General features: G+C 39.6%; 1 protein-coding gene across 5 annotated transcripts in view; it reads right to left on the bottom strand.

Moving 5' to 3' along the window:
- The window catches only part of LOC122791373 (aminopeptidase O (putative)), a 2,634,672-nt gene that overhangs the window by 1,570,785 nt on the left and 1,038,802 nt on the right, over positions 1 to 25,085 (bottom strand). For all 5 annotated transcript variants that reach the window (XM_044059091.1, XM_044059088.1, XM_044059087.1 and 2 more), the window contains one exon: positions 14,751 to 14,857. In XM_044059091.1, coding sequence (XP_043915026.1) covers positions 14,751 to 14,857 — 107 coding nt within the window. The remainder of the gene's footprint in view (positions 1 to 14,750; positions 14,858 to 25,085) is intronic.

Genomic DNA, 25,085 nt, shown 5'->3' with positions numbered 1-25,085 from the left:
CACAAGTTCCCTAAGTTTGGTGACAACCTTTTCTGCCTTCTGTTGTCAAAGTCATTGCACTAAGTGTTTGTGATCTGGAGCTGTTATCTAAAACTAGTTGTTCAATAATACCCTTTCTAAACTAATGCATATCATCCAAATACCCTTGTTTTCCCTTTAGCACTTTGCAATTGTGTCACTTATTGTTCTGTGAGATTCCCCATTTTCTGAAGTACATTAACCGTGGTAAAACTCTGTAAAGGAGCAGTTGCTCCTAACTGGTGCCTGCAATCACAAGCATTACATATACTAAAATTAAGGTTACCCATGCTAAAATGCATGTTTGAGCATGTGTTCCCATTTCCACTGATTGGTATCTGTTCTTTTCTTATCTTATTTCTATCCACCCTCCCAGATGTGAAAAACAGCTTTCATTAAACATTAACTTTTAGCACTAAGAAAAAGAGCACTGGCTATCTTTAAATAAATAAATAAACTATTCTGCACTGTTACATTAAAGTACTAAGGCTACTAGGGAGGCAACTACTTGTTTAACTTATTCACCTTCCACAGCTCCCCTCTATAAATGATAGTAACACAAAACACAGAACAATAAATTAAAACAACTAGGTATTGATTTACTCTTGATAAAACAGATAGCTGCATGGCTTACAAATAAGACATGGCAAGAATCATACAGCAAATGGACAGGTGAAATCCTTGGTTACAGTCAGGGTGTCCCGCAGGACTCTGTCATAGGCCCATACTTGTTTAGATTGTATCTTTCAGATCCATATTTTTCATCTGCGGTGTTCTATAGTCTGTACACAAATGACTTGAAATTGGGTAAACGTATTACATGTGCTGCCGATAGGGCATGTCTGCAAAAGTACTTGACTAAAATGACCATTTGGGCACAGGAGAATAATATACTGATAAATACATCAAAAACTAAGTGTATGAGATTTGGGGGACATAAATTGAAAAGTGAATATTTAATACAGCACACAGTGATTGAAATGGTAGATTCATTTAAGGATCTGGGTATGTGGGTAGATCCAGCTTTGAGTTTTTCCTAATCATATCAACCAATTGGTTAATGACATTTATAGAACTATAGGTTGTATAAAAAGATTTATAAAGTGTAGGAAATCAGAAATGATGAAGTCATTGTTTGTTATTACATTAGATCCAAACCCAAGTATGGAATAAAAATGTGGAAACCTTATAAGAAAACAAGCATGACGAAACTGGAAAAGAGTACAGTGAAAATATACCAAGGGCACCTGTGGATGTGTAAATTTAAGTTATTATGAAAGACTAAAATATCTGAACTTGTACTGTCTCTTACAGATATTTAAGAGGAGACCTATTTTGGGTATACAGGGCATTTAGAGACAACTATCTCTGGGAATGTTTGGGCTTAGAAAAAAGTAGTAGAGAATCCTCAGACAACCTATGTGAAAGATTCTACAGGAATCAGAAGTGAGCTCATTGGTTCTCTGAGAAAGCAACTGATGCATGGAACAGGCTACCAAATTACATGAAAGCAAGCACTAGTTTAGATAGATTTAAGAACAGCCTTGACACTTAATATGGGAACGACTGTTTTGGTATATTGGCAGGCTAGAAGGGCATTAATACCCGTGCTTGAAATATTTGCATGTGTGTAGGTATGTAAATCATTCAGACTGACAGTCTGCCTTACATAAACTCTGGAAACAATCTTATATCGTCCTCTTACACAGACATGATACTATCCTTAAACTAAACGAAACACAAAATTACACCCACAAGGGCCGATGTCATGAAAAATAGGATGAACACCACAAAGCACAGTCCACTATCCAACGAGTGAGCAACCTTCGTTTATTAATAACATACAGAACCAAGACTAAGCGCTTTCGCCAGCAATCTGGCTTCTTCAGAGTCGTTTTTAAAACATTTCCTTTTAGTTTATATTACATAAAATTTAATCTCATTGGTTGAAACTAATGCCACCCATCAAAAATTCTACATACTTAATTGATTTAAAACAACATATACATCACTACATATACATATTTATTAATGTTAAACCTCTTCAATTCTCTCCTATTTTTATATAAAAAAATATATATACATTTCTTACATAATTAATTAACTATATATACATTTAAACAAAAATATATATATTGTTTTTTAAAAAATATATATGTTACGTATCAATTCATCAACATTAACATATTATAATGTTATTTGTTCAAATCCTAAAATTTATAAAAAACTTATAAAATGTTGTATTCCTAACACATTACATTAAATTTGCTGGGACCTAAGCTTCAACATTGGTTTAAGTGAAATATAGTCATTCAGGCCTGGAAACCTACAAGCATCTAATCTTATTAACATTTTATAAGTTTTTTATGAATTTTAGGATTTGAACAAATAACATTATAATATGTTAATGTTGATTGATATGTAACATATATATTTTTTAAAAAACAATATATATATTTTTGTTTAAATGTATATATAGTTAATTAATTATGTAAGAAATGTATATATATATTTTTATATAAAAAATAGGGGAGAATTGAAGAGGTTTAACATTAATAAATATGTATACGTAATGATGTATATGTTGTTTTAAATCAATTAAGTATGTAGAATTTTTGATGGGTGGCATTAGTTTCAACCAATGAGATTAAATTTTATGTAATATAAACTAAAAGGAAATGTTTTAAAAACGACTCTGAAGAAGCCAGATTGCTGGCGAAAGCGCTTAGTCTTGGTTCTGTATGTTATTAATAAACGAAGGTTGCTCACTCGTTGGATAGTGGACTGTGCTTTGTGGTGTTCATCCTATCTATCCTTAAACTAGCTAACTACAGATCAATAGCCACCTTATCCTCACTCTTGAAAATACTAGAAAGATGCACACACCTTGCAAGTACCTACAACAACAACAGTCTATATTTATGAGCTTACCCTGGTTTTAGAGTGCAATATAGTACAAAAACAACATTCCTAATATTTATGAAATCTGTATATGACAAATGGAATCAGGAAGATATAGCTGATTTAACACTTCTAGATCCCGCAGAACCATTTGACACAGTTTTATATCCCATATCATTAGCACAAATTAATGAACTATACCTCAGTGATGGTTTGAGAGCCAATATAAGGTTCTATCTCAGTAAATATACACAATATCTATGCTGGCTTGAAATATTATCAACTCTATAACCACCGCAGCAGGAGATTTTCCACCAGCTTCCACATTAGGACCCTTACTCTTCAATATCTTCATAAATAAATGGCATTACCCCTATGCACGGTGCACATGGTTCTATATCATTATGTCCTGCCTTGCCCAATAAGTTACAGATCAAGATCCTAAATCCCAACAAAACTAACTGATATTCATTTCAACAGCCTCTCAACCAAATCATGGCATCTTTATGGATGTGAGAAGAAGATTAAAAACAGACACTGATTACTTTTTATATTGGGAACTATTTAGAAAAGTGGTGTGAGGAAAGAAAATAGCACGGTTTTCTGATCACATGGCAATGTGGGCAACCTTTGGTGAAAATCTGGATATAAAGGAAAGTAATCAAAAGGTTAACAGACTAAAGTACAAATAAATGAAGGAAGCAGTAAAGAACATAAAGCAAGATCATTCTGACATGATAACTACTGCAAACGACAGAATACTGGATAAGTTATACACAAAATATAAGTATGGTATAATGACTGAAAGTGATAGTATAATGGCAAAGAAATTTGATATTTAACTGGTATCATTCACTGGTAGGAAGGAGAGTATACAAATGTACAAAAATAAAGGAAGTTGTATGAAAAATAAAAAAAAGTGAAAGAAATACTAAAACAAATATAGTTTTCTAAAAGGAAAAAGTCACCTTTATCACACAAAAAGGTAAGATATGATGAAGTTATAATGAATAAAATGGAGGATAGAAAAAAACTAAAAAGATTAAGTAGAACCAGGAAGTGATAAGAGGTATGTAAGAGAAATGTACTCTAGTGAAAAAGAAGAGGTTTTAAAATGGGATGTGAAAAGAGAAATGGATGAAAGAAGAGAAGAAATATAAAACAAAGTTATGTTAGAAGAAGCAGAAATATTTAACATTTTAATAAGAATGGCTCTTCAGGTATGGATCAAATAGTATTAACTTTAAAATAAATGGAAGAAGGAGAAAATAAATGCTTCCTAAAAATGTTAAATGAATTGGTGAGAAATGAGATGAAAGAGGAAGAAGGAGGTCTATGTTTATGTATGATCAGATTTAGTTGGAAAAAGGATGAAAAGGAAAAGAGAAAATATTGGAGGCTGACTATATTTTCTTAAGTAGATTAGAAAATCATGCAGAAAAGAATTAATACAATAATGGTAGAAACACTGGGTTCTAGTATTTATGGACTGAAATATAAAGAAGTGAAAAGATTATGATTATACTGAAGAAAATGATGGCTTTATAACAAAGGAACAAAAAGAAGGTAAAAGTGATGATATGGAGTGGCAAAAGGTTTTACCAGTCTATGCCATAAACAGGCATGGAACATTATGAGAAGTTATGGAACAGGAGGCAAAGTAGCAAAATTTGTGGAAAAAGCCTGTAAGAGATGATAGTTTGAGGTTCAAGTAAATGGGTTATTTGGAGAAAAAATATAAATTGAGAAATGAAGGGGGTGCAGCAGAGATATCCCAGGAGTGGGGTCATATTTATATCAGTGACTAATACATTTATAAAAAGTAGTCAGTGGCTACATGGCAAGTTAAAGTGTGGATAAAGTTATGCTGATGATTTCTGATAACATAAAGTAAAAATTTGGATTAAAAAGTTAATTAAAAATATAAAAATACAATTAGATCAAGTAGGTATGAAGTCAAATCAAGACAAATGCAAGGGAATACAAGATATAGTGAAGACATGAGGAGTATACTTTTCTGAAGCAGGATAAAGTACAGTTGTGTACACTTACCATAAATGTAGATGTCTGAGTGCATTCACTGTTGCAGTCATTACATTTGGGTAATCTGCTGGCAGGTTGCCCTCAGTCAGCCTGAATACCAAAGTCTTGGGTCCTGCGTCGGTTGCTGTCTCCTCTTCCATGACGTCAGGTAATCAGGGGTATAAAACATGCAGCCAATGCCATTTTAATCAGTTTTTCTTGCCCCAGATGTCAGGTGCCCCCCAAATGAGAAGCAAAAAAAAAAAAAAAAAAAATATATATATATATATATATATATACATATATATATAAAAAAACTATAAATATATAAATGCACTTTAGAACACATAAAATTTGCCTTCAACTAAAAGTAAATTCACTACAAAGGCTTTTGAGCATAGTAAAGGAAAGAAAAGGCATAGAAAGGGGGCTGGTGGGTGGGTAACCCGGACTGCAACAGTGAATACACTCGAACATCTACATTTATGGTAAGTGTACACAACAGTAATATGTTCTTCGTGTTTCACTGCTGCAGTCATTAAATTTGGGTAGAATCCCAAAGCTATGGATGGGAGGATGGAACTAAACAGCATTAGGAGCAGCTATAAGGCCGTGCAGGACTGCAGTGGCAAAGCCTGCCCTGGATTTAGAAAAGAGAGGTAAATGGTAATGCTTTGTGAACATATGAACTGAGCTCCAAGTAGCAGCTTCTAGAATGTCTCTGGTAGGGACCCCTCTGAGAAAAGCTGCTGAAGTAGAGGCAGCCCTGGTGGAATGGGATCTGATCCCCTTGGGCACAGGTTTACCATGGTGCAAGTAGCAGACACGAATGCAATGGCTTATCCATTTAGAAATAGTCTGCTTTGATATAGCCTTCCCTTCTGATCCTGCAGCAAATGCCACCAGTAGTTGCTCAGACTTTCTTAGAGATTTTGTCCTGTTTAAGTAGAATCTTAGTTGTCTGCGTACATCCAATGAATGCAGAATCCGCTCCCCCTTGTTCTGCGGATTTAGAAAAAAAGTTGGCAGGTGTATGGTCTGGTTAAGAGCCACACTGGATACCACCTTAGGCATAAAAGAAGGATTGGTCCTGAGGGCCACCATGTCCGGGTAAAATATAATGAAAGGCTCCACTGCCATGAGAGCCTGTAGTTCTGAAACAGTTCTAGCTGAAGTGACTGACAAAAGAAAGGCTGTCTTCCAAGAAATAAATTTTATATCCGCAGTAGCTGCTGGTTCAAAAGGAGGTAGGGTGAGTTTTTCCAGCACAAACTTGAGGTCCCATGCAGGAGTTGGCGCTCTCCTGGGTGGCCTTACATTTTTGGCCCCTCTGAGGTACTGTTTTAGCAGGGGATGAGAAAAGAGGGGAGGCTCTGCATTGTAATGAGCCGAGATGGCAGAGGCATGGATATTTATTGAAAAAAAGATAGGCCCTTTTGAAGCATCTCAGTTAAGTATTGCAAAATCTGAGGAATATTGGGCTTTGCTGTGTCTATTCCTTGTGCTTGGTTCTAAGCACAGAATCTCTTCCATTTATCAGCATAAGATTTTCGAGTACTAGGCCTTCTGGCCTCCAAAATGACATCCATCACAGGTTTACTGAGAGATGTGGTTGGTGAAATTAGTTGATTAGCCATGCTGCAAGATTCAGAGTCTGGAGCTGAGTGTGCAGAATTTCATAGTTCTGCTGAGACAATAGGTGAGGTGTTTGAGGCAAGTACCACATAGGAAGGTGTGACATATTCCTTAGAAACGGGTACCAGTGTTGGTGAGGCCAGTCCGGAGCAATTAGAATCATTTTTGATTTTTCCTGTCTGACTTTTAGTAAGACCTTGGAGAGTAGAGGCAGAGGGGGAAAGGCATAGACTGATAGGTGTTTCTAGCTGAAGAATAAAGCATCCACTTTCCATGCTTTTTTGTGATGAGTTCTCATGCAGAATTTGTCCAAATGATAGTTTTGGGGAGAGGCAAATAGATCTATGTCTGGGCTCCCCCATTTTTGTGTTAACATGCTGAAGATTTGTGGAGCCAGTTTCCATTCGTGCGGGTCCATAAGATTTCTGCTTAGGTCGTCTGCCAGAGTATTTTGCTTTCCTGGCAGGAATTGAGCTTGAAGATGTATTTGGTAAGTCAAGGCTGTGTTCCACAAGGCCATGGCTAGTCTGCAAAGGGGGTAGGAGTGGGTACCCCCCTACTTGTTTATGTACCACATAACTGTGGTGTTGTCCGTCTTTATCAGTAGTTGTCCTGGATGAAGGAAGTCCTTGAAGGCTGTCAGAGCATTCTGTCCAGCTAACATTTTTTTCTGGTTGATATGTAGATGCATTTGGTTCGGGCTCCATTTGCCCTGAATGCATCTCCCTGCCAGATGGGCCCCCCCAAGCATAGTCTGATGCGTCTGTAGTTAGGGTTTGGGTGGCAGGGGGTAGAATGAATGAAAGTTCCTTGTTTTGGTGACATGCCTCTGCCCACCAAAGAAACTCCTGTTGCAGGCAGGGAATGAGAGGAATCATTGTTTCCAGGCTGTGACAATGCTGACTCCATAAGCTTTTTAGGTACCATTGAAGTTTCCTCATATGCAGTCTCGCATATGGAATTAGAATGCAGGATGCCATGAACCCCAAAGCTTGCAGAATTTGTCTTGCAGATGGCTGGGTTTTTGTTACCACTTGTTTGAAGTATGTTGTCAACTGAATTTGTTGGTCTGGCATGAGGTAAGCCATCTGAGCAGTTGTATTCAAGCTTGCACCCAGGAATGTAATTATTTGAGAGGGTACCAGTTGTGATTTCTTTTCATTTATGGTGTACCCTAGGCATGCTAGAAGCCTTTTTCCAAACGCCAGATGTTGAAGAAGAGTGTCCGTGTCCTCTGCCTGAATGAGACAATCATCCAGCTATGGATAAATTTGAATGTTTCTTTGTCTGCAAAATGCAATTACTGGTGCTAGGCACTTTGTAAAGACCCTGGGTACAGTAGATAAGCCAAAGGGCAGTGCAGAGAATTGGTAATGCAAAAAGCCTGCTTTGAAGCAGAGGTATCTTCTGCAAGATTCCCTTATTGGGATATGCAGGTATGCCTCTTTTAAGTCTAGAGTTACCAACCAGGCATTCCTGCCTAGCATAGGCAGTAGCTATTGTAAAGTTAGCATTTTGAATTTTGGAATGTCCAGGAACGTATTTAGAATTGATAAGTCCAGAATTGGACGCCATGTTTTGTCTTTTCTGGGTACCAGGAAAAGTCTTGAATAAAATCCTTGCCCTTTTTCCTTTTCTGGCAATGGTTGAATAGCTCCCATATCCATGAGGGACATGACTTGTTTCTGGGCCTCTGCCCAATGGTTTGAAGGCAGATCTGGCCATCCGTTTGGAATTGGCAATGTGTGGAAATGAAATCTGTACCCCTGGGATACTATGTTTAACACCCACGTGTCCTGGGCAACTAAATGCCAATTTTGAGCATGAAGTGCTAGTTTTCCCCCCAAGGGGGCTGCCAAAAGATAAGTGCTTGGAGATGGCAGTGGAAAGTCATTGAGACTGTTTACTGTATGGTTGTGCTTTGTTACCTCCTGATTTGGAGGTGGAGGCACCCTATTGCTTTGACCTGTAAGATCCTTGTGATTGAAATCTGGAGCCTTTGGAGCATCTGGGTTTGCCCTGAGCGGCTCTGTTAGATACAGGAAAGGACCAGTTCTTAGTAGACCAGTGTCTACTGAACCTGGGTGGCTGCACTTGCGAGAAATCTTTTACAGTTTGCATAGGTTTAACTTTGTCTTCCATTTTCTTTAAAACCTCTTCTGCCTTATTACCAAACAGACTGTCCTGCTGTAAAGGGGCATCCAACAAGTTAGCTTTAACATGATCAGGCAGATTTTGCTCCTTGAGCCAGGCATGCTTTTTTATCACAGATCCAGTTACGGCGGCCCTACAAGAGGCCTCCAAGGAATCAAAACCACATTGCAAAGTATGCCTTCCAACCTGTTCTGCTGAATGCAATAAATCCTGTAACTCTTTATTTTCCACACAATCAGAAATCAACATCATTTTCTGTTTCAGTAAGCCCATAACATGCTGTTGATATTTAAGCATATGAAACTGGCAGTTTAAAGCCCTGATTGCCAAGGTTGCAGACGTATAAACCTTCTTTCCGCATCTATCCAGTGCCCTGGAATCTCTATTAGAAGGGGTAGGATTTTTGGCTGTAGAAGCCTTGGGACCCTGAGAAATAGTTTCAGGGTCAGCAGCAGGATTTTTTAAAAGAAATTTGTGGGAGTCAGGAACCCTGTGATATCTGTCTGGCTTACTAGGAGCTGAAGGCAGGGAATCAGGAGCCATGCTTGATTCCGAGAACACATCATCAACAATGTCTAATACAGGAGGTATTGCCAAAGGCCTATGCTGAGGAAGAAGAAGAAAATTCCTAAGTCTCTTTTTAGATTCTGAGAAGTCCTGACTCTCTGAGTGAAAATGTCCCCTTAAACTATGCAAAGTCTCTCCAAAAGAGTAATCCTCAGGAGGAGAAGCAGAAGGGATGGATTCTTCTGCATCAGAGTCCTCATAAGGTGGAACAGAAAATTCCTGATCAGAAGAGGAATCAGAAGAAATGGAAACCTGATCTGAAGATTCATAATCAGTGCCTTGCCTAGGCCTCTTAGCAGGGGGAGGTTGGGAACTCCTGATCAAGGTAATTAAATCCTCAGCCATTTTAATCATTTGTTTTTTAGGCATAGGGGCCTGAGCACATGGCTCATGCATCGTTTTTTTAGACACAGAAGTTGATTTTGGCCTTGTTTTTGATGATGGCGTTGGTTTAATATACAAATGTTGAGGCCTGAAAACACCATCAGAAGCCAGTGCCTGCTCAGCAGCTCCGGACCCATCCAAGGGAGAGACATCCGCGGGTTCAATACTTGCAGAATCTCGCGGCATACCGGACTCTGAATGGGTCTCATTAGAGGCCTGCGACTCAAAAGTAGCAGGCATCAGGTGTTGCGAAAGCGCCTCACTGAGTACCTGCGAACTGGCTACTGGCTTAGGAGAAGCTTCGTCGTCGGTTTTGGACCATGACAGTCTGTCTCTGTCTTTTTCCTTGCATTTTTTGTGAACTCCGGTAAACGGACTGCTAAGCAACGACATTTCAGGATAGTTAAATCTTGAACCAAAATATATAGAAGCAAAAATATACCAACGCTTAATAGTGCGTTGGTTAAATTTAGCACAAAACCGACAGCAAGGCACATTGTGATCAGGGCCTAGGCAAGGAATACAGTACAAATGAAAATCCTTATGAGGTATTTGCTTCCCACAAGTAATCCAATTATTAACTTTTACTGACATCGGTAAGGAGCAAGAAAGTTTCCCCAATGGGGTACTTAGCTTTAGTTTGAAGACTTCGGTTCTGAAACTCGAAAACGAAAATTTCAGGAGTCGGCTGACCGGCACTTGCGAACTGCTTCTGCTTCGGTCACCGCGCGGCAAGAAAGACTGATTAAAATGGTGTCGGCTGCATGTTTTATACCCCTGACGACCTGTTGTCATGGAAGAGGAGACAGCAACTGACGCAGGACCCAAGACTTTGTTATTCAGGCCGACTGAGGGTAACCTGCCAGCAGATTACCCAAATGTAATGACTGCAACAGTGAAACACGAAGAACATCGGTATCAATAGCATACGTTCTGAAAAAAGCAACATGTGGACCGAAAAAGAGACATGGCACAAGGAAATTCATAGGAAATTGTGGTACAGCAAAGATTTATGTTTCCTTTTTGAAAGAAAGAAAGAAAGAAATCCTGGAGTTACTTTTCCTCTATGACTCCAGAATAAAATCAGTAAAAAGAAGAGGGACCTATAATAGCAAAAAAGTGAGGGCTGGGTTTAATCAACTCAGAACTAGATCTGGCATCACTGTATATGTTTTTTTAATTATAAGAAAGATATGCTTTGAAAAGAAACCGTATTAGTAAAAATATGAAAATGCACATGATTTTAAACAAGTAATAGGATAAACAAAAGAATGAAAGCCTAATGAACAACAGCATAGCGGAACAGCAAAAGAAAAATTTTAATGGACTTAAAAATAAACTATACCTCTGACAGTAGAAACAAATAGTATAACAGTTTTTTTTATCTCTTTGTCCTCACTGTCAATTATCAGCCCCTTCCCAGTCAAATTAGCCCATTTATTCCCCATTACTAGGACAAAGGTTGATCAGAAGGAGCCATGATTCAATCAGCCATCAGGACGGTTTGAGGGATTTCCTTTTCTTTATTATAGCCCTAGCTCCCTTCTCACTGAAGCTCAGAAAATGAGCTGAAGTGAGACATGCATTGTGCTGATCACACTGACCATCCTTCACTTCTTCACTTCTGCAAAACATGTTGGCAGCAAACAGCCCTGCCACCTTCCCTGAAGGATGGGAAGTAAGTGATTTTGCAAATCTCAGTCAGAGGACTTCCTTATGTACTCCCCGAGCACCTTTACTCCCCTTCCCTCTCTGTCTGACTCATCCAGTGCCAAGGCTACTAATCAAACCCCAGTTGCCTGGGTTGCAGTTACGGCTTCATCTCTCTGCACCACAGAGCCAGGCAAGAGGTACAACAGAAATACAGAAGAACACTTCTATGTAAATGCTTGGCAAAATTTTGAAGACAGAAAAGAGGAAAAGTAAAGTATATTTTAAAAAGGAAGGAGTGGTATAAAGCTGTTTTGGAATGGACTGCTTTCCTGTAGAGACAGTCAACAAGTTACTTGTAAAAGAAGACATGAGAATAAAAAGGTAAGAAAACAGAATGTGCTGTGCAGTTGGATGTGGAGCAGAAGAAATGAAGCATGTTCTTCTGACATGCAAAGGGATCACGTGTTTCTGGGAAAAACTTATGAGAGCATTTCATTTTGAATGCTTTAATATGCTGTATATCACACAAAAGAATGAAAGCCCCACCAAGACTGAGCCTGAAATTTGTCAGTATTGATCAGTGCATTGCCCTGGTAAACAAATATAAAAAATAAATGGGTTTTCATTAATTGCTGTATTAACTCATAAATATATTATTGATATCTGCATTTTTTTAAAGTAAACTTAAAATAGGCTACTTTGGCCTACATACCAGACACAACATATAGTGAGTCTGGCACTCTTTGGCATGCCCAGTAGCATAATGATATGATCTTGGGAAGAGGGGAGGCGCAAATATAATTGCCTTAATAAAAAATGGAATATGACAGAAGAGAATACATGGAAAATAATATTTAATGAGTAAATACAGAAGTGTAACTGTACTGTTTTTAGGCAAACACAATAAATTCAAGACAAACATTTTCCAAGGAATAAAGAATGCAGTTTTGGCTTTTCTTTAGGGAAAGGGAAGAAACAGGATAGCTTGGGAGCACATGGGGCTGCCCAAGGAATGGTAAGGCTAGGGGTAGCAGATCCACATGGATGCTGGAGGGTGGCACAACTAAGAAAACTTGCTTGTGAAACTCTGACAATCAGAATCCTCAATGGAAGTTGTTTTGAAGGGCTATAATACAAGTGCAAACAATGGACCCTAAAATGTTACTATGGTCAGATAAGGATAAGAAAGCATTAAGATATGGAAGGAAATCTCAGAAGTACAAAACTGGATCTGGCGAAATTACGAATGGATAGTTGGAGACTGTGCCTAGCACCCATAAACTGACATTAGTGAGGCAAGACAGTGTCTAAAGATACTGCAAGCTAGTTTACTGGTATCAATTAATGGAACCTGTCACTAGCTTGACGGCAGTGTTGGCAACTGCTGTTTCAGAGAAAATGTTTTGCCAAAAGCTGAGTTGAGAATTCCTTTTTCTCCACCAGTGTGTGACATGGGAGTCGGTACATATATAAGTTTGAGGTGTGTGGGTAGTGTCCCTCCACATAGGGGTGCGCCCCTGCAAAAAAAGATTTCCTTTGAGTTTCACTGAAAGTGCTTTCGGTATATTATACACCAGACAGGCATGCGGAAGCACATTTGTTGGGACGGCTCAGACTTAGAAGACTTTTTAAGTCATGTCTGGGTGTTAAATGAAGACCTGTGGCCTGGGAAATGTAGGCTTTCCTTTGTTGGTGCTTTTCTATGGGTCCCTGAAGACAGCAGCTGGGCATGGCATGGCATAGCATGAAAAGGCCTTATTCATGGCAATACTATTACTGACTAAAAAAAACAATTACAAAAAGAAGAAAGAGGTCTTACATGAAGGGGAAGAGAAAAGGGAAAAGTATGTAAAGAAATGGTACCTGTGGTTACTGTGCTTGGAGGGGGCAGGAGTGAGATGGAGAGAGACAGTGTGTGAAGGCTGAAAGTTCAAGATATATTGAAAACCTCAGTGGAAAAAGGTTCAGCTTTTCATTTTCAGAGCAGGGATTTGGAAGTTGGTAGAAGGTATGTTGCTATGAATAGAATATTTATTTGCAACAAATTAAAGTGAAATCTGATAGAGTAGGTGCGGATAGTCCAGTAAACGAGAATAATAAATATCATTAGTTTTCCTTGTTAGATTATCTTACTCTAGTTATTTCATATGCAAATCAAACTGTTGTCTTGTTTTGTATGGTTAGAGTTAAAGTCTGTGTATTGCATGAATGTTTTTCATTTTTACTAACCTGAAGAGTTTGAACTGAAGACAAATAAAATGTGTCTATTAAAAATGTGCCACATATCAGCATGGATGATCAGGAGGGCAGTGCTATCCTTAGCAAATCTATGTACTGGCTTGTGCATTCACAAGACAAATAAAATACAAGGACATTGTGGGAAACTTCACCTCCATCCAGTTGACTATATATAGCTAACACTAAATCTTACAATCAGAAAAGTCTGGTGTCATAGAGGACTGAGTATTGTTGGCAGGCCAATGTTAAAATTAGCAGCTAAAAAATAAGTATCAGCAAATCAACTAAATGCCATATGTATCACTAAAAAAATGAAAAAGTTTAAGCATTGCGCCTCGATGCATATGTTTGCTATGCAGTCAAACCAAACAGCTATACCTCTAGAGCTGTACAGAGTAAATAGGAGTGGGAAGAAAGTATGCGATAAGTCGGGAGAGTGTCAAACCAGAATTCTACAATATGTTGTAAGATACACAGCTGTCTTCACAGGCATAATTATGAGGCATGTCCATCACATAAAAACAAGAGAAATTCCATTAAGCTTTGACCTAAGTTCTTTTCTTTTTGCTCCACCAATGTTAAGTAAGAGAGAAGCATCTGCAAGTACCCACTATTGGCTGTAACAAGCCATGTCTCCTAAATATTCCTCCTTTATTAGTTATGTGGAGTAATAAAATAATAAAGGTTAGTTTAAATGGCTTCCCCCCAAGGTGGCCGCAGTGGTTAGTGTTGCTGCCTCACAGCAAGAGGTTCTCCGGTTCATTCCTCGGCTAGGGTGCCTTCTGTGCGGAATCTGCATGTCCTCCCTGTGGTCACATGGGTTTCCTCTGGGTGCTCCGGTTTCCTCCCACATCCCAAAGACATGCTGTAGGTGGACTGGACACTCTAAATTGGCCCTAGGCATGAGTGTGTGCATGCGTGTGCCTTCTGTGGAAGGTTGGGTGCCAGGCTGGCAACTCAACACTGTAAAACTCCACTGCCAATCATGAGCAGACAGGTGATCCGCTGTGGCGATCCCTAAACGGGAAAAGCTGAAAGAAGAAGTTTAAATGGGTTTCCATAAATATTTTATACTGTAATACAAAACATGATTTTTTTAGACATAGACTGAACTCATCTTATCTCTTTATAAATCAACTTAAATCCGCAGACTTAACAGAGAAATTAGACATGCTTACCGCAGCACTTGCAGTTCTTGTTCTGAATTTTGCACTTCATCTCTAAGTCGGTACCAGCGTAAAAGTGCTCGGAGCTCACACTGCTCTTCTGTTTCTTTTGGTGACAGCTGTTTAAACAAACAAACATGAAAACAGTAATAAAATCTATCATGGCTTTGTTGATAACAAAATTACATTGCTGGCATTTTAATTTTTCTTAACATTTTCAGCAAGCTGTAATATTCTAAGTTAAGTGACTTTGTAATACTATGTTTCATCATTTTCATATCAAGAGGGTTAGAAATACGACCTTAACGAAAAAGGTTGATAATGTATGTTTTAGCCTCATCTCCATATTTATAGCAATATTTTCATGCTTAATAATTATATAAACTTTACTAGGATATCTCCTCACACTGGAGGATGCCGACATCTGTGCAGTCACGCAAACTTCATTCAAGGCTGCAGACAGCACCCCTGCCTTACCAGGCTGTACCTCATTCCACACATTCCGACCAAAAAATGAGGTCGGGAAGACTAAGGGTGGTGGAGTCTCTACCTTCATTAAAGACAAGCACACCTCAAGACTGGTTTGTTAGCATGATGCACTAGAACTACTCCAGGTGCAACTGACAGCTGGCAAAACACCCATCCAAGTTATAGCCAGCTATAGACCCCCCTCCATGACTCAGGGCACCCACACCTCCTACCTAAACCATCAAGGTACCCCCTAACACCCTGATCCTTGGTGACTTCAACTACTCCACCATAGACTAGGTGAACTATTCCTGCACTAATGCACTAATATTTCAGCCAGTCTGTGGTGAGTGAACTATTCCTGCACTGATGCACTAATATTTCACCCAGTCTGTGGTGAGTGAACTATTCCTGCACTAATGCACTAATATTTCACCCAGTCTGTGGTGAGTGAACTATTCCTGCACTAATGCACTAATATTTCACCCAGTCTGTGGTGAGTGAACTATTCCTGCACTAATGCACTAATATTTCACCCAGTCTGTGGTGAGTGAACTATTCCTGCACTAATGCACTAATATTTCACCCAGTCTGTGGTGAGTGAACTATTCCTGCACTAATGCACTAACCCACTGATTCCTTGACTTCATCAATTCTAATGGACTAGACCAGCTCGTCTCTTCCCCCACAAGGCGAGATAACATTCTGGACTTGGTTCTCACCAACATGGGCGAATGCTGCACCACCCCATAGTAAGTTCTTCCCTGCAGATCAGACCATTGGTCTGTCTCATTCAAAGTTTCTAACCTTCTCCCCACCCTCCCAGACATAACCAGGCTAAACAACTTCTCAAAAGCTGACTACAACCTCCTAAGGGAAGGTATCAGTAGCTTCACACCACAGCCCCCCTCAGAGGGTGCCGACAACTATGCTGAACAGTACGCCAGTGCGGTATACAAGCACCTGTACAATTGCATGGACTCAGCCATACCCAACAGAACTAAAACCTGCACCTCAAGGAAAAACAAACCTATCTGGTGGACATCCTCTATCAACAGGCTTTACAACAAAAGGAAGAAACTGTTGTCCAAGGGTAAAAAGGAACAAATTCCAAATTGGAAAAACTCCATCCTTAGCCTCAACAAGCATATTAGATCATTAGTGAAAACCTCCAAAGCCAATTATGAATCAAAGCTAGCCTCTGAAACAAAGGAAAACCACAAAGCCTTCTTCAGTTATCACTCAGGAACAGGATGGGTCCAAAAACGGAGACCAGCCACACTGGAGTAATGTCCAAAATGTTTAATCACAAAAAAAAAGGTAGATTAATTGCTTTCGTATATGTACTTCATCAGAATCTGAATTTGGACATTACTCCAGTGTGGCTGGTCTCCGTTTTTGGACCCATCCTGTTCCTGAATGGTATTTGGTCTTCAGTGTTTTTCTTGTGATTTGGTCCTTCTTCAATTATGTCAGGAACCTCCATGGCAAAGCCCAGGTTTGTCCCGGATTAGTTCTTAATGGTACCACTTACACTGATCCTGTTGACTTAGCCAACCTGCTAGCAGATAGTTTCAGTGCAAACTTCATCCCCTGCCCCCCCCCCCCAAGGCCCATTTTACATCCCTGATACTTGTCACACATCTAACATCTCTGTAGATCAAGTATTAATGGCCCTATCCAAGGCAAAGAACACAGCTTCCATGGGACCTGATAGTATCCCAGGCTGTATTCTGCACCACCTCCAACAAGAACTAGCTTTGCCATTGAGCACCCTATTCAACCACAGCCTAAGTACAGACTTCATTCCAGCAGAGTGGAGAACTGCCATTGTCATCCCCTTGCACAAAGGTGGTGCCACTACTGACCCTGGAAACTATCACCCCATTAGCTTAATAAGTCTGATCTGCAAAGCCATAGAGCGTATTATTATGGATCTCAAACAAAGCCATAGGCAATCTCCAAGCACTTGACCCCACCCACTTAGGATTCATCAAGGAGAGATCTTGCCTGTTGAACTTGGTTGACTTTTTTGAGACTGTCACCAAGGTCCTGGATGAGGGGAAGTCAGAACATACAGCTTACCTTGACTTGGCCAACGCTTTTGACACAATCCCTCACTCGGGCATCACCGAAAAGCTAACACAACTTGGCGTAAATCCCTATCTCATCAAGGAGGTGGCCTACTGGCTCACCAATAGGGCCAACAAGGTCAAACTAGGGGCCTCCACCTCTGACAGCAGACCTGCCACTAGTGATGTTCCCCAGGAATCTGTCCTGTGACCCCCTACTGTTTGGCATCTACTTCTCAGAGGTCCAGGCAAAGACAAAAGGCCTGTAGCTAACCAAGTTTGCAGACGACTGTAGGTTGGGTGCTGTCATTGACTCCCCAGATGATAATAATAACATAATACAAGAGGGTCTCACAGCAACAAATGACAGGTGTCAAAATGTACCATTCGGCAAAAACACAGCCCCTACTGATTACCACATCAACGGCAACCCCCTAAGCATACAACTTGTGGTGAGAGACGTGGGTACACAGGTTGACAACAATCTCACATTCGACCATCATGTAGCAACAGTGGTCAGAAAAGCCTTTTACTTGGTTCATCTCATAAATAAAGGGATTGCATCCAGAAAAAAGGAGGTTATTACCTCTTTGTACTCCTCCCTCATTAGACCAATAATTGAGTAGAATGCCTCGGTTGGTATACACCTCTCCAAACACTTGCACCAGCTGGAAAGGTCACAGAAACACCTCACAAAGAGAATCCATGGCTTCCAGACTTCCATCACCTGTCCTATGTGGACAGGCTCAAATCACTATCCCTCTACTCAGTATTGTACAGATTGCTCAGAGGTGATCTGTGTCTGTCTTGCCTGCAAGGCAATCTCGGACCCTGCCCTACTAGAGATGCTCCATATCCGTAAGTCTAACTCCTTGCACATTACCCACTCAAAAGGCCTAAATCTAATATGCAACATTAACAAAACCTGCTGGAGAGACAGGTTTGTCTGCCAGAGGCTGCCCTGTCTCTGCAACAGACTTCCCATACACATCATACAGAGTACATCTCTGACCTCTTCAAGCGCAACCTTAATGAGTAGATGGGAAATCAAAAATTTGCCCCAGGGGTTCCACTTGTGTCCTTCATTGACAGGGGTGACAGGTGCTGACTGAGGTTTCTTTTTTGGGGATAAACTCTTGGCTAGGCTTATAAGGACCCCAGGGACATTAGCCTAGTAACCTCCTATGCTCCTATGATACTATCAAGTCTGGCATAATGGTTAAAGTCTTTGCCTCAAACACGAGGTACAGGGTTTGATTCTGACTTTGGGATATTGGCTAGACTTGAAATGGCCCTCCACAGCAGTTTGGCTAGTATTCACCTATGAACCTAAGAAAGGACAGGTCACCTTAAGAAAGCACTTTATAAGATACCGCTTTGGCAATGCCATGTTGAAAGGCTGTATTCTGAACTCTACTATATCCTAACTCTTGCAGTTAAAGTGACTGCTGTCAGGTGGTAATATGAAACATAGGTTATTTTTTCCAAGGTGAAAGCTGCAATTATCAATTCAATTCAGTAGCTGTTAGCTCCAATTATGAACCGCCAGCTCTAGCTGGACAGAAGGGGAAAAAAAAAACAACTGAATGTTATTCAGTAGACTGTACCAGCAAGGTTTTTTATTTTTTTCATCCCATGAAAATATACTTTTTTATCTCTCATACAGCAGTCTGAAATTTGCTAATATGACAAATCGAAAAGTACAGCTCTATCTGAAGATCAGAACTTGTACTGCATGATTCTGACAAAAAGATTATTAAGTAACTTAAGATCCAATGGCACGGAATGCAGATCATGGCTGACAGGAACCAAGACTTGTATGAGGATGCACTAATTTCACCTTTAACTGATGGATTTCTGTTGTGATATAGCAGCCAACTTTGGCCAGAATTACCAATGTTACACACAGAACCACCCAGTCTCATCCGCTGTACTTCATAATAGCAAAGGAATTACACAGCCTATGTGATAAATATTCAGAAGCACCTCAGTCCTCTCTCTCTTCCTTCTCCCCAGCAGTAAATTTCATTTCTCCCTTCCTTCAATTCAAAATAAACATATGGGATAATAGCATCTTAGTATGCCCTTTATCTACAAATGCACCCATATTTATCCATGAATGCATATGCCAATGCAAGAAATTATTGCGCAGCTCACTGCCGATGAAACTCACATGATAGAACACTCTGGCATGGTGATAAAATCAGGAGGCACGCAACCTGCATGCCCCTGTTAGTATACTACATATATATATGGCACTCTACCAGGAACAGTCTCACAATTTAAACAGCCACCAAGGAGAGACATATTTATCTATTTGCTTTTATTTATTGGGAAACTCCGACTGGGACTGTTAGCTCTTTGTCAGCAGAGGCCTGGAAAGAAAATTTTCATTAACATTAGACAAACATCACATTAAAATATAGTATAAACATCTAATTCAAGATACAGAAATTTTAAAACACGTAAGCATTTGTAAGAAAATGTTGCAGGATTTGGAATATACAGTGGAAAACAAGGTTTAAGCATTTGTAATAAGAATGCAGAGCAGTTAGTAGGAAATTATTAAGCAAAGTTTAAGCATTTATATAAAATGGGTGCAGGGTACCCAGCCATACTGTGTATCAAAGTTTAGTTATTTGTAAGAAGACTGTAGAATTGCTATCATACAGATTACGGACTGTCTTCTAATAACTGAAGAGAGGAATGTGGGGGGGGGGGGGGGTTAGGAAATAAAGTATCATGTTTGTGCACGGTGTGACACACTGATTCCTGTCATCATTCTTGGGGGCGCTGCGTTTCATGGGCAGTTTCCTATGAACATGTTTTTGCATCCTAACACCACAGTGATCTCCGGCAAAGTCCTTGTAAGGGTCAGGTGCCCTGGCCACCATTTCTTAGAGGTTTATATATGCATAGTTTACATTGTACCGATCTCGGAGATGATCCTTGTGATTTGTGTAAGCATTGTATGCATTTAAGTATGCTTGCTGTCCCACTGTTTCATATTAATACTTGTTACATCATGACTTGTAGGTGATGTTTGTGCTGCCATAAGTGTTCAGATTAGATGGCTTGGCCTATTATTTGCTATTAATGCACATATATCTGCTTATCTCTACTTAAGGCACTATGTAAACTCTTTAACTTGAGTCATTATGGTGCATGAACATGGTCTTCAGTCACTTGTATAAATCACAGACTGTGTGTGTGTGTGTGTGTGTGTGTGTGTGTGTGTGTGTGTGTGTGTGTGTGTGTGTGTGTGTGTGTGTGTGTGTGTGTTGGAAAAGTGATCATATTCTGTGTCATGCGCTGCTTGCATACTGAAAGTTCAGTTCAACTGGTCTGAGGTACTATTCTTCACAGCATATATAGGTGGGTGTGAGAGACTGTGTTGCTGAAGAACAGCACAACAGCTCTACGTGTTTTGTATTTAGATTTAGACAATTTTGTACTTTGTATTTAGAGTTAGAAAATTGGAACTGTACATAAAAAATACACACATCAAATTCATAATCCATTGCTGAATTTCCACTTCAGCAGTACCATTAGAAGAGTCCAAAGTTGTCCGCACATAATACAGTTGTAGCGCCACCTACATATGTACTCTCAGGCACAATTTCTGGTTTTCCACTGTGTGCCAAAGTCTGAAGCATCTTTTCATGCACATCATGACTGCCTGTCACACATGCACCATCTAAATATCTATTTTCATGGTCTACTACATGCCATGTGGGATGGTGTCTAAAAGTAGTACCATGCTGCAATGTTCTGTACATTCCCTTATGGATGCACAGAATAGGTGGATGATCATGTACAGTACAGTATACTGAGCCACGCAGTAAAGCATATTCATGTATCCGCATACATGCATGAAATGGACCATTTTACATTGCTGATATCAGCCTGAGTGGGTAAAACATGGGATAACATTCCGAAACTCAGTTGTATCAGCCTGAGTGGGTAAAACATGGGATAACATTCCAAAACTCAGTTGTTAGGAATGTGAATGATGAGAAAAATACAAAATAACAGCTGAACATCAGAAGCAAAATCAAAACCAGAAATCAAGTAAAACAATATCTGTGTCAAGACGCAAACCCAATGCATCCCAACTTATTTCTGAGACATAAATATTATCACTCAAAAGACACACAACTGTAGCAAAGAAGGCATTTTCCTTTTCTCAGGTTATCAGCCCTATCAGCCCTCTGAGTGAAATTAACAGTGTGCTCCCAATTAACATTATCACCCTTCCAATCATTCCACATTTCAGAGGTGGAACAGTTAAAGAAAACATGTGTTTACTGTCATGCTGACACAATGCCACATCTTCAACAGGACACAGTAATGTTCCCCATCATGGGTGGTCTGGATGACCTGCTGTGGCTTTTGTATGTGTGGAGCCCATATTGCTGCATGGATGTATGTATACTCTCTACTTTGGTTTAATGATCTGCATTTTGGATAAGTACTGAAGGAGGTCTTGGTGGCTGGGTATCAGAAGAGGTAAGCTGCTATATAACAGATAGCTAGACCCCAGTGGGAGGAGCTGGGTATCTCTATCAGTAGGCCTAGCACTAAAAAGGACCTGACAAAGAAGTTTTTCCAGTATCTAGAGGACAAAGGTGCATCTTATTGTGGGAATGATTATGGAGGTCAGAAGGATCTGCAGCGTCAAATAACAAGTAATACTACTGACCTCCAGGAAGGTCAAAATGTTATGGGACAAAGTAATTGACCTACATGTGGCATATCAGGACATGCTGCCTCTATATCCTATGCCACTTGCTTCATCTCAGTCCATATATATCCCAACATCCCTTTTCTGGTAACACTGGATATCAATGTGGGATATGAAAGTAGGCATGTCTTCAGATTCACCTTCCTACACGTACTATCAAGATCATTTCTAGCACCTGCAAACAAGGGCTTCTGAAGGAGCGTACTGAGATGGCCTTCCCATACTACTTCTGTCTCTGGAAGCTTTGGCTATTCCAGGGCTGCTGACACAAGGGATAGACAGTGTTGTCAAGCTGACTACGGGGCTGGAGAGCCTCATGGAGAATAGAATGATGGCTGCTTTGAGGGAGGAAAAATAGGTCCAGGTAAAACTCAACTGATATATTTTCTCTTAGTGTTTTATACCAGGTATTGAGAATGCATATACATATTTCAATTCACATATCATATTTATCTTGGCTTCTGCTGTGAGTGGGTGATCTTACATTGATCCTAGGTTAACATACTGTAGCTTGTAGGGCTGACCACCTTCCTATTTCAGTGGGATTTTGACTGTGCATTGTACACTGAATTTATTGGCACATGTATATGGACATTATGTTGTCTCCATGTTGATTGTGAGCCAGAAGATTCTACATATCCATTGAGGATCAAATCTGTTACATATTGACCTGTCACTCAAACTGACCTTGCCACATAACAGACTGCTGTATGGGAAAGGCAAATTTCTTGGTTTGTATTCCTTTACATTGTTTTGATGTTTGATTGCAATGTGTATTTTTATTGCAATGTGTTAAACTCATTTCCTTTTGCATATTAAAATTTCTGCTTAGGAGTCAAAAATAAAGCTGTGTCTACTTGTGAGTCATTGGAATTAGAAGAAGATAATTATCTGTGAACTAAGGGATGAGTTGGAATACAAAATTTATATTTAATGGGAAAAGAAAACATTTCAAGGTTTTCTTGAGAAAACTCACGCAAAGAGAATTTGGCTTACAACAGGCTACTGTATGGGAAATATAAATTTCTTATTTTAAATTATTTATATTGTTTGCTTGTTTGACTGCAGTGAATCTTTTTACTGCAGTGTGTTAAGGTATTTTTTCAATGCACATTAAACATTCTAAGCATGACAGAAAACAAAGCTGTGTCTCTTGGTGAGCCATAAAAATCAGATTATTCCTCCTTTCCAGATCATTCATTTTAAAGGATAACAAGTGGATTTTATTATTAAATGCTGAACTTCTCTGTCTTTTTTCTCCCTATTTACTGTCCCTGCCATGAATAAACAATACAGTATTTAAAATATTTGAAATAGACTGTTTCTGTCCACTAGAACAGTACCTTACTTTACTGTGGTAATTTTACTTTCAAAAAACTTTTACCACCCCCCCCCCCCCCCGGAAAAGCTTGCTGCAGTCTCCATTTCAGTGATGTCATCAAGGCCAGTGAATACAGGTAGTTTTCTGGCCAATTCCTTTCCCCAACTGACATCACCACAACAGTCCTAAAAACCCACCCATGCTGTGATGTCACAGCTCCCTAGTCCTTCCCCTACCCATACAGAAAGTAAAGGCTAGAACAAGGAAACAGTACACGAGTCAAATCTCCTGCTGTGAGCTGTCAATCACAGCAGGTAACAGCTGAAATTACCCTTAGCACTTTGCACAGGTAGCGAAGTTAGGTGTGAAGGGGGATGGGAGATGAGTCAAACTAGTACAATTCAGGCTTCGCAAAAGACTGCAATTTAGCCATTCTAAAAAGAAACAGCAGTAAAAAGCACTTTGAGAGGAGAACGCCATGAAATGTTACTTAAAACTGACTGAAAAACAGCAGTGTATGCATGTAAAATCAATGCAGTGACAGGAGCTTTAGGAAGAAAGAGACCTGTGTGGTGTAATTTTTTTTACAGACAAGCACTGCATTTTGGGATACCTAGAGGCACAGTAAATAATCAGACTTACTTCAAGATGCCAGACCCCATGTCGTCAGACTCAGAAATTATGTATAAAAATATTAAAAAATCTGTAAATAATCCCATAGTGGTGTTAAAATGTAGGAAACACCATACCATGATGAAATAAACATGTTTTTGAGTCTGTGTGTGCGGTTCTCCTTTAAGTGTTTATACCACTGACTGACTCTAGTGTTAGTCTAGCCACAAAAGTCCCTGCTGCATCTATTTCACTGGCTCTTGTAAGTACTAAAGTGTCATTTTAAGAAGGCACTCCCCTTAAAATGATTAAGTTAATTTGAACTGCCACAGTGTTCTACAAACCCAGTATACTGAGTATCCACAGATAACTACAGGTGTAACCAATTAACCTCAGACAAAATCTCACTCAAAATGAGCTCCCCTTACCACTGTAAAAAGTTGGTTATAAGCTGAATGTTCTCAACTGCCATTTTGGAGCTATACTGTATGAATATTCTATTATCTGTTATCCATGCTATAAATGCACTCGAAAAAACACTACCTGCCACCAGAGAGCCTATGCATGCTTTAGTGCCATCCTTAACCAGCCTACATGTGCTTGATTTTCTGAAGTAATGTAACAACTACCTCATGTTTACCTACAATCCACTTTTAAAACATACTAGTTCTACCTATAAGAGCTGCACTTGTCTAAATTGGAAATTAGTCTCTCTGTCCCACCCATGATCAGTAAAACAACACCCCAACAACACTACATTACCACAGGTCCATAACTGGACTCTTACATATGCTGACATTGTAAAGAAAGCCTTGCCTAAGCCACCTAGGCCTCCTAGACCTTCTTTTAGCTTACCTCAATCATGTAACTAAAAATACTAACACCACACTCACACCCACAACAACAGCTAGGTACTAGGATTCAACTATACAGCAAGGCTGTACACATTTAAGGTCCTATAAGCCTGTAGTACATTCCAGAAACATCTTTGTCATTGGTGGCTCCACTGTAAGACATAAAGACACAACACTCACTGGGTTGGTGAATGATAGGGTGACACTGCCTCTCTGAACCTATGATTAGATATGTAACTAGGACCCTTAGCTCCCAGCACCATCCCAGATATGATT

Source organism: Protopterus annectens, chromosome 17.part0 (assembly GCF_019279795.1).
Source record: "Protopterus annectens isolate FY-2018-M chromosome 17.part0, PAN1.0, whole genome shotgun sequence".
Taxonomy (NCBI): Eukaryota; Metazoa; Chordata; order Ceratodontiformes; family Protopteridae; genus Protopterus; species Protopterus annectens.
This window is presented reverse-complemented; position numbering and strand designations above follow the sequence as displayed.